This window comes from Suncus etruscus, chromosome 4 (genome assembly GCF_024139225.1).
Source record: "Suncus etruscus isolate mSunEtr1 chromosome 4, mSunEtr1.pri.cur, whole genome shotgun sequence".
Taxonomy (NCBI): domain Eukaryota; kingdom Metazoa; phylum Chordata; class Mammalia; order Eulipotyphla; family Soricidae; genus Suncus; species Suncus etruscus.
The window spans coordinates 155,944,533-155,959,714 of NC_064851.1; the positions used below are offsets into that span (position 1 = coordinate 155,944,533).

At 44.0% G+C, this 15,182-nt stretch overlaps 1 protein-coding gene across 1 annotated transcript; it reads right to left on the reverse strand.

Moving 5' to 3' along the window:
- Positions 1-4,910: 4,910 nt before the first annotated feature.
- Positions 4,911-13,132, reverse strand: TEX43 (testis expressed 43). The gene is made up of 3 exons (XM_049772731.1): positions 13,041-13,132; positions 12,245-12,353; positions 4,911-5,120 (listed from the first exon to the last, which is right to left on the reverse strand). The coding sequence occupies exons 1-3, from the start codon at positions 13,130-13,132 to the stop codon at positions 4,911-4,913; spliced, it is 411 nt and encodes a 136-aa protein (XP_049628688.1).
- Positions 13,133-15,182: the final 2,050 nt, after the last annotated feature.

A 15,182-nucleotide genomic window follows, 5' to 3' on the forward strand; every position in this document is an offset into this window, starting at 1 on the left:
GCAATTTCTGAACACAGAGCCAGAAGTAAACCCTGAGCGCCGCCAGGTGTGATCCAAAAACCAAAAAAAAAAGTGTTAGCCCAGTAGTCTGACAGGAAGTCTGACAGGAAATTTACCAAGCTCAGTGAGCTTAAATAATGACACAGAAGGCTCAACAAGCATCAACCACAGACCAGAAAATCCTTAGAAAACTGCCTTTAGTAACATCATGGGGAGATAGAACAATTATTTCAAATTGACCCTTGCTGATCTAAGTTTTTATAATTCCATTTGCCTCTGTATCATATAGCCAGCAATATAAAGTGAATTATTTGTGTCTGCATGGAGGCAGGTTATTACATAGGTGAAGGGAAGGCCACATTGGTAGAAGGGGTTGTGTTTAAACATTTAATGCCTGACATGATTATATTATGAACGACTTGGCAAATCATGGTGTTATAACAAAAAATTAAAAAAAAATGTAAATGGGGGCCGGAGAGGTGGCGCTAGAGGTAAGGTGTCTCCCTTGCAAGCACTAGCCAAGGAAAGACTGAGGTTTGATCCCCGGTGTCCCATATGGTCCCCCCAAGCCAGGAGCAATTTCTGAGCCTTTAGCCAGGAATAACCCCTGAGCAACAAACGGGTGTGGCCCCAAAAAAACAAAACAAAAAACATGTAAATGAGGGCCAGAGAGATAGCATGGAGGTAGGGCAATTGCCTTGCATGCAGAAGGACAGTGGTTCGAATCCCGGCGTCCCATATGGTCCCCCAAGCCTGCCAGGAGTAATTTCTGAGCATAGAGCCACAAGTAACTCCTGAGTGCTGCCAGGTGTACCCCCCAAAAAATGTAAATGAGTAGGTTCATCATTAAGAAGTAGCTAACTTAATAGGGGTTATTATAACAAAAGAGAGTATTATAATGTACTGAAAATAGTGCCTGTCACATAGAATTTTTTTCTTCTGTTAGAAAAGAGAAAAATAGGGGCCGGAGAGATCGCATGGAGGTAAGGTGTTTTGCCTTGCATGCAGAAGGACAGTGGTTTGAATCCCGGCATCCCATATGGTTTCCTGAGCCTGCCAGGAGCAATTTCTGAGCATAGAACCAGGAGTGACCCCCGAGCGCTACTGGGTGTGACACCCCTCCCTGCAAAAGAAAGGGAAAAATAAATCTAAATCTACTATCTTAAGTGTATGAGATCTGGAGTTCTATCACAAAGGCCTAGGTTGCTGGAATGTGAACAAGTCATGTTTATAAGCTGTGTCTCTCTGCTCATTGGAGAGATTGTGGTGGTAGGGCATTCAGTTTTGTATTTAAGATATAACGCATTTAGGTATATAAGACTCAACAAATGTTTGCATATTGCAGAACAGTCACCAGTGTCTATCTTTAGATTTGTCCTTTTCAAGTTAATACCATTTTAAAGCATATTGTTCAATGGCATTAAGTACATTTATGGTATTGTGCAGCTATCACCACCATCCAACTCAGAAATTTCTTCCTTTCTTCCTTCTTCCTTCCTCCTTCCTTCTTTCCTTCCTTCCTTCCTTCCTTCCCTCCTTCCTTCCTTCCCTCCTTCCTTCCTTCCTTCCTTCCCTCCTTCCTTCCTTCTTCCTTCTTCCTTCCTTCCTTCCTTCCTTCCCTCCTTCCTTCCTTCCTTCCTTCCCTCCTTCCTTCCTTCCTTCCTTCCCTCCTTCCTTCCTTCCTTCCTTCCTTCCCTCCTTCCCTCCTTCCTTCCTTCCTTCCTTCCCTCCTTCCTTCCTTCCTTCCTTCCTTCCTTCCCTCCTTCCCTCCTTCCCTCCTTCCTTCCTTCCTTCCTTCCTTCCTTCCTTCCCTCCCTCCTTCCTTCCTTCCCTCCTTCCTTCCCTCCTTCCTTCCTTCCTTCCTTCCTTCCTTCCTTTCTTCCTTCCCTCCCTCCTTCCTTCCTTCCTTCCCTCCCTCCTTCCTTCCTTCCTTCCTTCCTTCCTTCCTTCCTTCCTTCCTTCCTTCCTTCCTTCTTCCTTCCTTCCTTTCTTCCTTCCTCCTTCCTTCCTTCCTTCTTCCTTCCTTCCTTCCTTTCTTCCTTCCTCCTTCCTTCCTTCCTTCCTCCTTCCTTCCTTCCTTCCTTCCTTCTTCCTTCCTTCCTTCCTTTCTTTCTTTTTTTTTTGGATTTTTTGTGGTCACACCCAGCAGTGCTCAGAGATTACTCCTGACTTTACACTCAGAAATTGCTCTTGGCAGGCTCATGGGGACCATATGGGATGCTGGAATTCGAACTGCCATTCTTCTGCATGCAAAGCAAACGCCCTACCTCCATGCTATCTCTCTGGCCCCCAGTTTATATTTTCTAATACACAATCTGCAGCAATTGAATATGCAACATGATATCTTGTGAATAGGATGCCAGAAACCCTGTTTTCCAGATCTGAAGAAGAGGACTTCAACATAAAGAGTTTGCTTAATGCCATGCATTAAATTAGTCACATTTGAACCCAGGTCTATGCTATCCTCAGAGCCCATACTCATTTTTACTAAGTGGCTTTAAGTGTGCCTCGAGGAAATATATTTTCCTGTTTAAATGTGTTAATTTCGGGGCCCGGAGAGATAGCACAGTGGCGTTTGCCTTGCAAGCAGCCAATCCAGGACCAAAGGTGGTTGGTTCGAATCCCGGTGTCCCATATGGTCCCCCGTGCCTGCCAGGAGCTATTTCTGAGCAGACAGCCAGGAGTAACCCCTGAGCAAAGCCGGGTGTGGCCCAAAAACCAAAAAATAAATAAATAAATAAATAAATAAATAAATAAATAAATAAATAAATGTGTTAATTTCTCCTTTAGGTTCTTTTGGTTTTTGAGTCACACCTGGTAATCCTCTTCCATTATCCTTAGGTCACCTCTGGTCTGAATTTAGTAGGTGCTCTGGGCTCTACATTCAGGAATTATTCCTGGAGAGCCTAGGGACCATCTGGGGTGCTAGATAGATTAGGGTTAAGCAGATGCTTTATGGGTGTGTGTTACGGCTTCAACTTACCCCCGAAAAAAATCAACTAACATTTTTTAATGGGGGGGTTAGGTCACACCCGTTGGCACTCAGGGGTTATTCCTGGCTCTGCACTAAGAAATTTCTCCTGGAGGGCTCTGTGGACCATATGGGATGCAGGGAATCAAACTGGGTTCCATCAGGGGTTGAATGTGTGCAAGGCAACTGCCCTAACGCTGTGCTATTGCTCCAGTTCCCCAATAAAATTTAAGTGGGAGCTGGAGAGATAGCCTGGAGGTAAGGTATTTGCCTTGCATGCAGAAGGATGGTGGTTCGAATCCCAGCATCCCATATGGTCCCCCATGCCTGCCAGGAGTGATTCCTGAGCACAAAGCCAGGAATAACCTCTGAGCACTGTTGGTGTGACTCAAAAACAAAAACAAAACAAACAAAAATTCTTAAGTGATGCAGTTGAGCCCTCTTCTGGTCAAGAAGCAGAATAGAATGGAAAAGTTGAGAGCTCTTGAAAAAAAATATAAAATTATCTATATGTTGGAAAGGCTCACACCTGGCGGTGCTCAGGGGTTACTTGGCTCTGCACTCAGAGATCTCTCCTCATGCTGCTCAGGGGACCATGAGATGCTGGAAATTGAACGAGGGTTTGGCCATATGTAAGGCAACAGCCCTACCCACTGTACTGTCTCTGGTGCCCCTGAAATAAACTTCACAGGAAAAAATGTGGCTCATTTATGGAGTATATGCTTTGCAATGTGCTTTTTTGAGGCCTTGACTTTTCGCATTAAAGTGGATTAGCATGAAAAGTGATAATTAGCATGAAAGTAATTTTTTTCATCAGAAGGCTTTTGAGATTTGCATACAAAAGTCAGGTGCTTAAAAAAGTTAAAGTTTGGGCCCGGAGAGTTAGCACAGTGGCGTTTGCCTTGCAAGCAGCCGATCCAGGACCAAAGGTGGTTGGTTCAAATCCCGGTGTCCCATATGGTCCCCCGTGCCTGCCAGGAGCTATTTCTGAGCAGACAGCCAGGAGTAAACCCTGAGCAATGCCGGGTGTGACCCAAAAACCCAAAAAAAAAAAAAAAAAAAAAAAAAAAAGTTAAAGTTTGGGCCCAGAGAGATAGCACAGTGGCGTTTGCCTTGCAAGCCGCCGATCCAGAACCAAAGGTGGTTGGTTCGAATCCCGGTGTCCCATATGGTCCCCCGTGCCTGCCAGGAGCTATTTCTGAGCAGACAGCCAGGAGTAACCCCTGAGCACTGCCGGGAGTGGCCCAAACCTCCCCCCCCAAAAAAAGTTAAAGTTTGAGATTTATGTATATATTCAGTGTATGCATTCCTGACCTGGAATCTGCTTTTCCCTAAAACCCTGCTCAAGGCAAGTACCTCTCTTCTTATCTCTCTTTATTAGGGGAATTTATTGGTGGGGAGGTTCACGCCTGGTGGCGCTCAGGAGTTACTCCTGGTTCTGTGCTCAGAAGTCACCCCAGTCAGGCTCGGGGACCATATGGGATGATGGGACTCAAACCGGGGCTCATCCTGTGTTGGCAGCGTGCAAGGCAAACACCTTACCACTGTGCTATTGCTCCAGCCCTGGGGGTTGGGGGGATGGATTTAAAGCAGAAAGGCTGATAAGAGAAAGCAAGATGTCAAGATGATTATCTTCTGGTGCTCAGGTTGTTGGGCACAGGAATGGAAGGGATTGGATCTATTTCTATTTTGTACTTTATGTGGGGGTTCATATTCCCCAACGTCAACTTGATATTCTCAAAGCCTAGTTTCTTACGAGTGTTTATAACATTAGTGTTACAACTGATTTTTAAAACCTCTACCAGCATGAGCCATTGGTAGTATGTGTTGGCATCCATGTGTTAAATAAGCAGAACCCATAGGTGAAGTGCAAATGCACAGAGAATTCACTAAACCTCACGGAGACAGACACCCAAGCATTTAATCACTTTATTTTGTATCAGACCAGTCGTCTCCTGTAACTGTGGGAAATCAAAGTGCTTTGGTATCTGGAGAGAGGGGAGTGCATAGGAATGTCTGCAACCATCACTTCTGGTGGGCCTTTCTTGAAGACAGACTTACGATCTTCCCCATGGCAAAGCCTTTCACTGCGGTTTAGAAACAGAGGCTCTTCTAAAATACCAGCATAGATTCCACATGCTTGTGCACGCTGAGAGAGAAAAAAAAATTTGGGGTAAAATCATCACTTTCATGTTAACTTAGTTAAGATACAAGTTATCCAACATAATAATCCAACTTTTTTTTCTTTTTTGCAGATTGGGTGGGAATTCTTTTGTTTATGTTGTTTTGTTTTGTTTTTGGACCACACCCGGTGATGCTCAGAGGTTACCCCTGGCTGTGTGCTCAGAAATTGCTCCTAGCTTGGTGGGACCATATGGGACGCTAGGGATCAAACTGAGGTCCTTCCTGGGTCAGCTGCGTGCAAGGCAAACCACCCTACCACTGCATTATTTGCTACAGAACATTAGAGTATAATCCCTATATCCCTATAGGGTACAAGGGACTAAACTGGGCTGACCACATAAGATGAGCACCTTAACCCAATAGTATCTCTCTATCTCCTAATACTATTTGGGGAACACACTGGGTAGTACCCGGGTTACTCCTGGCTCTGCACTCAAGCATCACTCCTGGTGGTCCTTGGAGGGACCATATCTGTGTTTGTCGTATGCAAGGCAAGTGCTCTACCCATTGTAATATCGCTCCAGCCCCTATTTTCATGTTGTGTTTTGTTTTTTTTGTTGTTGTTGTTGTTTTTTTTGAGAATTCTTGGCAGTATCAGCCTGGCAATTCTCTGTGAACCATACATATGTGGTGCCAACCACACACAAAGCAAGCACACAACCCCTGCACTATCTTTCCAGTTCTCTGATAGTTTTCTTTTTTATTTTCTTTGTTTTTGGTTTTTGGGTCACACCCACCAGTGCTCAGGGGTTACTCCTGGCCCTGCGCTCAGAAATCACTCCTGGCAGACTCGGGGGACCATATGGGTGCTGGGATTCAAATCTGTCTTGGGTCGGCAGCATGCAAGGTAAATGCCCTACCGGTGTGCTATGTTTGGTCCCTGATATTTTATATTTTTCAGAGGGGGGCACTACCCCTGGCAGTGCTCAAAGTGACACTTGGCTGGCTCAGGGGACCACATAGGATGCTAAGGCTCGATCCCAGGTTGGCCACATGCAAGGCGAATACCCTACCTGCTGTACTGTCTCTCTCGCCCCAAGACCTGTGATATTTCTAACTGTCCCTTTGGAAGACCTACCAGACATCACACCACCCCTTTTTTCATATGTGTGTGTGTGTGTGTGTGTGTGGTGGGGGTGCCAGGGATTGAACTCAGGACACATGCAAATCCCATGATCTTGCACTAAGCCATACCCTAGTTAATTCTTTGTATGTAGATAGCCCGGGTCAGTCCTTGGCACACCATGGTCCCCCAAGCACTGACAGGAGTTTCCTCAAGACATGGCTAAGTGTGACCTAAAATAAACAAAAACACTGTTCCAATCATCAGGAAGAAAAGTGGACTAAAGGGGCTAGAAAGAAAGCACAATGGGTAGGGCATTTACCTTGCAAGTGGCTGATTTAGATTCAATCCCCAGCATCTCATATGATCCCCAGAACCTGCCCGTAGTAATTTCTGAGGGCAGAGCAAGGAGTAACCCTGAACACTGCCACATATGGCCCAAAAGCAAAAAAGAAATATAAAGAAAAAAAAAAAAGAAAGAAAAGAAAAAGAAATGAACTAAAGGCTATAAAGAAAAACTTGGAGTCAACTGGTTGAACTTGCATTTCACTGTTGATGTGACCATCACATACCATTTACCATTGTGAGGAGCAGTTTTCCTAATTATAAAATGAGAAATCTTTTTTTGCTATTTCTTTTCATTTGTTTGGGATTTGGGGAATCACTGGGCACACTGTTCAATAATTACTCCTGGCAGTACTCGGGGAACCATATGACTAAACTGAGATCAATTCATGAAAGGCAAACAGCTTACCTCCTGTACTATCTCTTGCCAGGGCATGCCTAAGCTTTTAGGAGGACTCAGCCCACCAGATGTATCCTCAGATTTTCCTGGTGAGTAGAACTAATTTAACCCCCATGGGATTCCTCAAAAGGCCCGCTGTGGATGCCTTTTTCCCCTGCGTGGATGGTTGAGGAATTTCCAAAGAGACGCCTAGCATTACATTTTCAGCCAGTATTTGACTATCTCTCCTTTGTATATATCAGGCAAAATAATAGCCTCTATCAAATAATTTGGCTCAAAAATTCCAGCACCAAAGTTTATTTGAGAACCCGTTTTTCTGGATATAGTCAGCCCTAAAAGCAAAGACAATTTTTCTCTCCTCAAATATGTCCTTTGCAGTTGCAGTTTCTGGTAATCAAGGGCATAACCAGAATACGGATTTTGACTTTTGACCCTCCTTTAGAAACAGGGAAGCTCATTCCTGGGGATTTGGTACCTCCCTTCATTTAACCTCTAAAACAATAGAGTCCAGCCTAGAAAGACCAAGTTTCTAGATATTTCTTACTTCCTCCCAATCCTGATTTTTTGCATTTAAAGTAAGCTTGCAAGGAGTTACCTTGAGTTGTATGATCTTCTCTCTGGTAACTTAAAATTTTTAGTCACACCCATTGCTTAGGTATTGTCATGGTTGTACTAGGCTTTGTGATTACAATTTTTCTTCACCTGTGGCTAATTTTACCCCTATAAATTCCCCTGCTCAAAAAATTAAAATTGTCGCACTCCTGCCAGAAAAGTGTCGACCCCACATTTTCTGTGTGGTTTCATTTATTTCATATTTATTTCAGTGTTAAATAAATCTTTTCACATGAATGAACAGATGTTTTTCTTTTCTTTTCTTTTTTTTTTTTTTTTGGTTTTTGGGCCACACCCGGTAACGCTCAGGGGTTACTCCTGGCTATGTGCTCAGAAGTTGCTCCTGGCTTGGGGGACCATATGGGACACCGGGGGATCCGTCCAAGGCTAGCGCAGGCAAGTCAGGCACCTTACCTTTAGCGCCACCGCCTGGCCCCTGAACAGATGTTTTTCTAACTACTTAACATACAGATGCAAAATGTGATGCTGAAGCTGCAATTGCTGCAAGATAACTAGCTGTGGCTTGAGTTCGTTATCTTAAATTTACATCTCGGGCTGGTGTGTGGCTCAGTAGGATAGCACTTGTCTTGCATGTGTGAAGCTCTGGGTTTGATTCCCAGTGCTGGGAACAACAATCGAAACAACAGATAGGAGACCAGCAGGGACCTGGGTTCGATTCCTAAAATCCCATATGGTCCACGAAGCTTGCCAGGAGTAATTTCTGAGTGCAGAGCCAGGAGCACTGTCAGAGGTGGCCTCCCAACCCCCCCCAAATATATATATACATGTGAACCTTGCATTCTACCATGGTAGAGTGCATATATATATATATATATATATATATATATATATATATATAGTTCTCTCTCTCATATATATATAGTTCTCTCATATATATATAGTTCTCTCTTCATTTTTTCTGGTTTTGGGGTCACACCCGGCAGCGCTCAGGGGTTACTCCTGGCTCTATGCTCAGAAATCGCTCCTGGCAGGCTTGGTGGACCAAATGGAATGCCGAGGGATTCGAAACACCATCCTGCTGCATGCAAGGCAAATGCCTTGCCTCCATGCTAAATCTCTGGCCCCATATTTCTCTCTTCTAAACTGCACTGCCAGCACTGTGGCCTGGCCTTGGAGTGCAGCGCCATCCTGTACAGTGTACACTCTTCCTCTCCATTTGCTAATAAAGCCATAGCTAGTGGTCATATAGAGTGGACTCCTTCCAGGATGCTGGCATGGGGTGAGCATGGGGATCAAACTCAGAGCCTCTTGCATGTTAGGGTTGTGTTTTGCCACCTGAGTCATAGGCCTGGCTGCTGTTAAGGGGTTACAGTATCTCCTACTGAAAAATGGCCAGGGGAAGTAAAAGGCTGAAATGCATATGCCAGCACCTTCACTTCATTTCCATTTGCCTTTTTTTTTTTTGGTTCTTGGGTTTTGGGTCGCATCCAGTAGTGCTCAGGAGTTACTCCTGGCTCTATGCTCAGAAATCGCTCCTGGCAGGCTCAGGGGACCTATGGGATGCTGGGATTCAAACCACGGTCCTTCTGCATGCAAGGCAAAGCCCTACTTCCATGCTATTTCTCCGGCCCCATTTGCCCTTTTTTGTGGGGGGGGTCATACCTGATGACACTCAAGGGTTACTCCTAGCTATGTGCTCAGAAGTTACTCCTGGCTCGGGGAACCATATAGGATGCTGGGAATCAAACCCAGGTTTGTCCTGGGTCAGCCTGGCAGGGCAAGCGCAGTGCCCATCCACCGGTTGGCAAAGAGAGAGAGAGAGAGAGAGAGAGAGAGAGAGAGAGAGAGAGAAAGAGAAGAGAGGGAGAGAGAGAGGGGAGAGAGAGAGGAGAGGAGAGAGAGAGAGAGAGAGAGAGAGAGAGAGAAAGAGAAGAGAGGGAGAGAGAGGAGAGAGGAGAGGAGAGAGAGAGAGAAGAGAGGGAGAGAGAGAGGAGAGAGGAGAGAGGAGAGAGAGAGAGAGAGGAGAGAGAGAGAGAGAGAGAGAGAGAGAGAGAGAGAGAGAGACACTTTTGGGCTATACTATCCCTTCAGTGCTTCGGGCCTACTCTCAGCTATGTGTTCTGATTACTCCCAGTAACGCCTGGAAAACCAGGAGATACTGGTGGGGATGGAATCAGGGCCTCCCACATCCAAAGTAGGACTCAGCTTCTTGCACTCTCTTCAGTCTGTACTTCTTTATAGGATTTGTAACATGAAATCTCTTGTAGTCTCATTATTATATCTTCCTGGTCTCCTATAAAGAACATATTCTAGAATGGGAAGGTAGCTTAAAGGACTGGAGTGCAAGTTTTTGCACACAGAAACCTTGCACTACAAGGGCCCTGAGAAGTCCCTGCTCACTGGTTCAGGAATAGGTCCTATACTGGGTGGCAAACAATAAAATAAAAATAAAAATAAAAGGGCCGGGCGGTGGCGCTGGAGGTAAGGTGCCTGCCTTACCTGCGCTAGCCTAGGAGACGGACCGCGGTTCGATCCCCCGGCGTCCCATATGGTCCCCCAAGCCAGGAGCGACTTCTGAGCGCATAGCCAGGAGTAACCCCTGAGCGTCACCGGGTGTGGCCCAAAAACCAAATAAATAAATAAATAAATAAATAAATAAATAAATAAATAAATAAATAAATATAAAAAAGGAAAGAATAAAAAATAACTGACTTACATTTTTCACAAATGACTGACCAGTCTCATGTTGTAGAAAGCATTTTGAGAGGCCGGGCGGTGGCGCTAGAGGTAAGATGCCTGCTTTGCCTGCGCTAGCCTTGGACGGACCACGGTTTGATTCCCTGGTGTCCCATATGGTCCCCCAAGCCAGGAGTAACCCCTGAGTGTTACCGGGTGTGGCCCAAAAACCAAAAAAAAAAAAAAAAAAAAAAAGCATTCTGAAATTACTGACTGCATTAAGAAAGCTGAATAAAGTGCCGTAGAGATAGCATAGGGGTAAGGCATTTGCTTTGCATGCAAAAGGACAGTGGTTTGAATCCCGGCATCCCATATGGTCCCCGAGCCTGCCAGGGGCAATTTCTTGGCATAGAGCTAGGAGTAGCCCCTGAGCGCTGCCGGGTGTGACCCAAAAACCAAAAACCGAAAAAGAGTTGAATAAGCAATGACTCATTTATAAATCTAACTAGTACCCATAGCTTTGTACCTGATTATAGTGTGAAAAATACTTGCTGTGCTGTAGCTTTAATATCAATGGTTCAGGGGGCCAGAGTGTTAGCAGAGTGGGTAGGACATCTACATTGCAAGTGGCCGACCTGATTCCAGGCATCCCATATGGTCCCCCAATCCTGACAGGAGTGATTTCTGAGTGCAGAAATAGGAGTAACCCGAGTGCTGCTGTGTGTGGCCCAAAAACTAATAATGATGATGATGATGATTCAGGGCCAGGAAGCTAGCTCAACAGATTAGAGTGTATGTTTAGTGTGCAGGAGCCACACGTTTAATTTCCAGAATAAAAATGGCCCCTTGGGGCCGGAGAGATAGCATGGAGGCAGGCGTTTGCCTTTCATGCAGGTCGGTGGTTCGAATCCCGGCGTCCCATATGACCCCCTGAGCCTGCCAGGAGCAATTTCTGAGCATAGAGCCAGGAGTAACCCCTGAGCGCTGCCGGGTGTGACCCAAAATCCACCCCCCAAAAAAATGCCCCCTTGAACACTACTGGGAACAATCCCGATTAACCACTGGGTTCAGCCCCTGAACACCACTAAGTGTGACCCTCTCAAAAATACTAAAAAGGGGAGTTGGAGAGATAATACAGCAGCCAAGACACTTGTCTTGCATATGTCTGAGCCAGGTTTGACCCCCAGCAACCAATATGGGTCCCCTGAGCACTGCTAGGAGAAATTCCTGAGTGCAAAGCAAGGAACATCACCAGGTGTAGCCCCCAAACAAAACAAAAGACAAAAGGAAAAAAAAAAATTAATGGCATCTTAATTGAGGCTTGAATGAGGGAATGGTAGGCAAATAATTCTGAAATCCCTCAGATTTTTCAGTTTATAATTGGATTCTTTGAATAGATATTACTATTAAATTTTGCTTGCGGGGCCAGAGGGATAGCATGGAGGTAAGGCGTTTGCCTTTCATGCAGGATGGTGATTTGAATCCCAGCATCCCATATGGTCTCCTGTGCCTGCCAGTGGTGATTTCTGAGCCTAGAGCTAGGAGTAACTCCTGAGCACTGCCGGGTGGTACACAAAAACAAAACCAAAAAATTTTGCTTGCAAGTTTATGTTGAAATACATTAAAGTATTTTTGTCAGAGTACAGAAAGTGGTTACCAGGAGAATGTAGAAAACGAAATAGAGATTTCAAAGGGTACATGCCCACTTTTATTTCAAGAAAATTTAAGTTCTGAGGCTCTATTGTATAGTAGGGAAACAATATTTAGGATGTTATGCTTAAAGGTTGTTGGGATTTTTAAACATTGTCACCAAATGTATAGAATTAACTACGAGGGTGATGGGTATGTTAGTTAACTTGGTACCACTAATCATAATTTCAATGCTAAAGCACAAATCAGCATTTTGTACACTTAAAAATATATATATATATATCAATTATTCCTCTATAAAACTATATAAAATAGCCTGGTTATATTTATTCATAGCCATATAAAGTACTTCTTTTAATTATGAATATTTATAGAAAAATACCTTCATATTTAAACACCTGAATTCCATGTTTTCTTTCCAAGGCATAACATAGTAATTTGGAATCATTCCTTGCTTAAATGAAAATCGTGGTAAATGGATCTCAGTATCCCTAAAGATTAGGAAAGCAGTAAAAAAAAAAAAGAGAGTTATCTTGGGGTTGGAGCAGTAGTGGCTAACCTAGGATGGATAGTGATTCGATCTCGGTGTCCCACATGGTCCCCCAAGCTAGGGGCAATTTCTAAATGCATAGGAGTAGTAACCCTTGAGTGTTACCGGGTGTGGCTCAAAAAACCAAAATAATGATAACAACAATAATAATATTAAGTTGGGCTTCAAGAGAATGGGAAGTTGTGTTGAGCCCAAGTTTAGACCATGGTCGCTGCTATGCCGGTTTTTGAGACTCACTAACAGGTGAGAAGTTCATTGATCCCCAAATATCACCCAATGCAAGAGTCCAGGAAATCCTGCAGAAGGGACACCCCCAAACCCCATTATAGGCGGCTTCCTAAACTTTCCCATTAAGTAAAATTTTCATCTGACTTAAGAAAAAAAAGGGGGTAGCGTATAGGCTGGGCATCTGCACCTCCAAATGCATGCTGTCAACTCTCACAATTTGTCAGTAATGTTCATTTTCATCTATTAAGAGAAGTCCATGATTCACCATAGAATGGCGCAGCATTCGCTGTCTGAATCTCTAGCCCGTTAGTACATGCATTGCCCTTAACTGGCTCTCTATATCCAAACCAGGCAAAGGCAAACCTGTGCTCATCAGACCTCAGAAACTCCAAGTACTCACTTAGGCTCATCTAAATGCTCATCAGAACACTTGACTTCTGGTAAAACAGTAGTGTCTTCTGGTAAAACAGTAGTGTCTTTCTTGGAAGCCATCTGGACCAGCAAGTAACAGAATTCCCATTTAGAATTTTACCAACTTCCTACTCCTTTATGACATTTCAGTCTCAGAGGTCTTTCATTGTTATCTCAATTACATGGAAATACAACTACTTTGCATCTAGTAATTGAGTAGTTCAGTAGTTAGGAAGGCAGAGCTCAGAAATTTTCTGAATTTGGGGGGTTTTTTTTGGCCACACCCTCTAGTGCTCAAGACATACTCCTACCTATGTTCAGGGATCACTCCTGGCAAATCTCGGGGAACCATATGTGGAGCCTATGTTCTAACCCAGGTCAGCACTGCGTGCAAGGCAAGCCACCCTTATATGCTGTAGTATTATCATCTCTGGCCCTATTTTCAGGATGTTTAATATGCTTTTAAGTAAACCTGTACTTTAAGTTTGATGTTTTCAAGTAAACCTGATATTTTTTTTTTTTTTTTTTTTTGGTTTTTGGGCCACACCCGGTAACGCTCAGGGGTTACTCCTGGCTATGCGCTCAGAAGTCACTCCTGGCTTGGGGGACCATATGGGACACCGGGGGATCGAACCGCGGTCCGTCCAAGGCTAGCGCAGGCAAGGCAGGCACCTTACCTCTTGCGCCACCTCCCGGCCCCCTAAACCTGATATTTATAAAGTTAAAATATGGGGGCTGGAGTGATAGCACAGCGGTCAGGTGTTTTGCCTTGCACGTAGCTGACCCAGGACAGATGGTGGTTCAATTCCCAGCATCCCATATGGTCCCCAGAAGCCCGCCAGAAGCTATTTCTGAGCACAGAGCCAGGAGTAAACCCTGAGCACCACCGGGTGTGACCCAACACCCACAATAAGTATGTCTTAATTTGGGGCTGGAGAGATAGCACAGGGGTGTTTGCCTTGCAAGCAGCCAATCCAGGACCTAAGGTGGTTGGTTCGAATCCCGCTGTCCCATATGGTCCCCCGTGCCTGCCAGGAGCTATTTCTGAGCAGACAGCCAGGAGTCACCCCTGAGCACCACCGGGTGTGCCCCAAAAACCAAAAAAAAAAAAAATAGTATGTCTTAACTTGATTGTCCTTTACTGCAAATGATTAACACATAGCCCATTTATTAAATACACACATAGATTATGGAGCCAAAGATACAGCTCATTAATAGGGCACATGCTTTGCATCTGTGAGACCCTGGGTTCAATACCAGACACCATACAGTCACTTGAAGCTCATTAAAGACTGCTTAAGTTCTAATTTTATTTTTTCATTTTTTATGAATATAAAGCAACTTGTAACAATTTTTCACATTTCATAATCATATCCAATTTCAACAACTATGTTTCTCAGTAATTATTGCCATTTCAAGATCACTGCAAAGTTTAATTGCTTACTAGACTTTTGCTTAATCTGTTTTTCTAAACTATACTCAACCCTCAAAACAGCTTAACTACCTTTATTTTCTTCAGTAATGAATTTTCTGAAACCTCATGCAGATGTGGCATTTTAGACCTAACTTCCTTAAACTGAAAGTCTTAGGCAGATCACAACTGGGAGGTTTTTTTTTTCTAATGTCCATGGTCATTACACAGGCATAGATCACATTTAGAAATATTTAGCATATGAAAACCAAGTGAGTAAGAAGTAAAAACGAAGTCAAGTTCATCATATTTCTTTAAAAATTTTCTGATACTCGATTACTTCTAGACAAATAGTGAGAAGAAACATCAACATAGTCTAATTTTAGTCTATATTTAAGATTGCCCGAATTTTTAGAACACAGAAAAAGTTAAACGTGAATGCTTTGCGACAGCTCAGTAATTTGTGTAGCCTGTTTATATATTTTAGTGGAATGATCTGAAACCATAATTTGTAATTTACTACCAAAATAATTTCAAGAAACACTTTTGTTTTTTTTGTTTTTTTTTTTTTTGGTTTTTGGGCCACACCCGGTGACGCTCAGGGGTTACTCCTGGCTATGCGCTCAGAAGTCGCTCCTGGCTTGGGGGACCATATGGGACGCCGGGGGATCGAACCGCGGTCCGTCTCCTAGGCTAGCGCAGGTAAGGCAGGCACCTTAC

Coding starts and splice junctions, on each gene's coding strand:
- TEX43 (XM_049772731.1), bottom strand. CDS start 13,132: ATGGCTTCCAAGAAAGACACTACTGTTTTACCAGAAGACACTACTGTT. Junction 12,354..13,040: donor GAGCATTTAGATGAGCCTAA/GTGAGTACTTGG, acceptor CCTAATCTTTAG/GGATACTGAGATCCATTTAC. Junction 5,121..12,244: donor TCAGGTGTTTAAATATGAAG/GTATTTTTCTAT, acceptor TTTCTCTCTCAG/CGTGCACAAGCATGTGGAAT.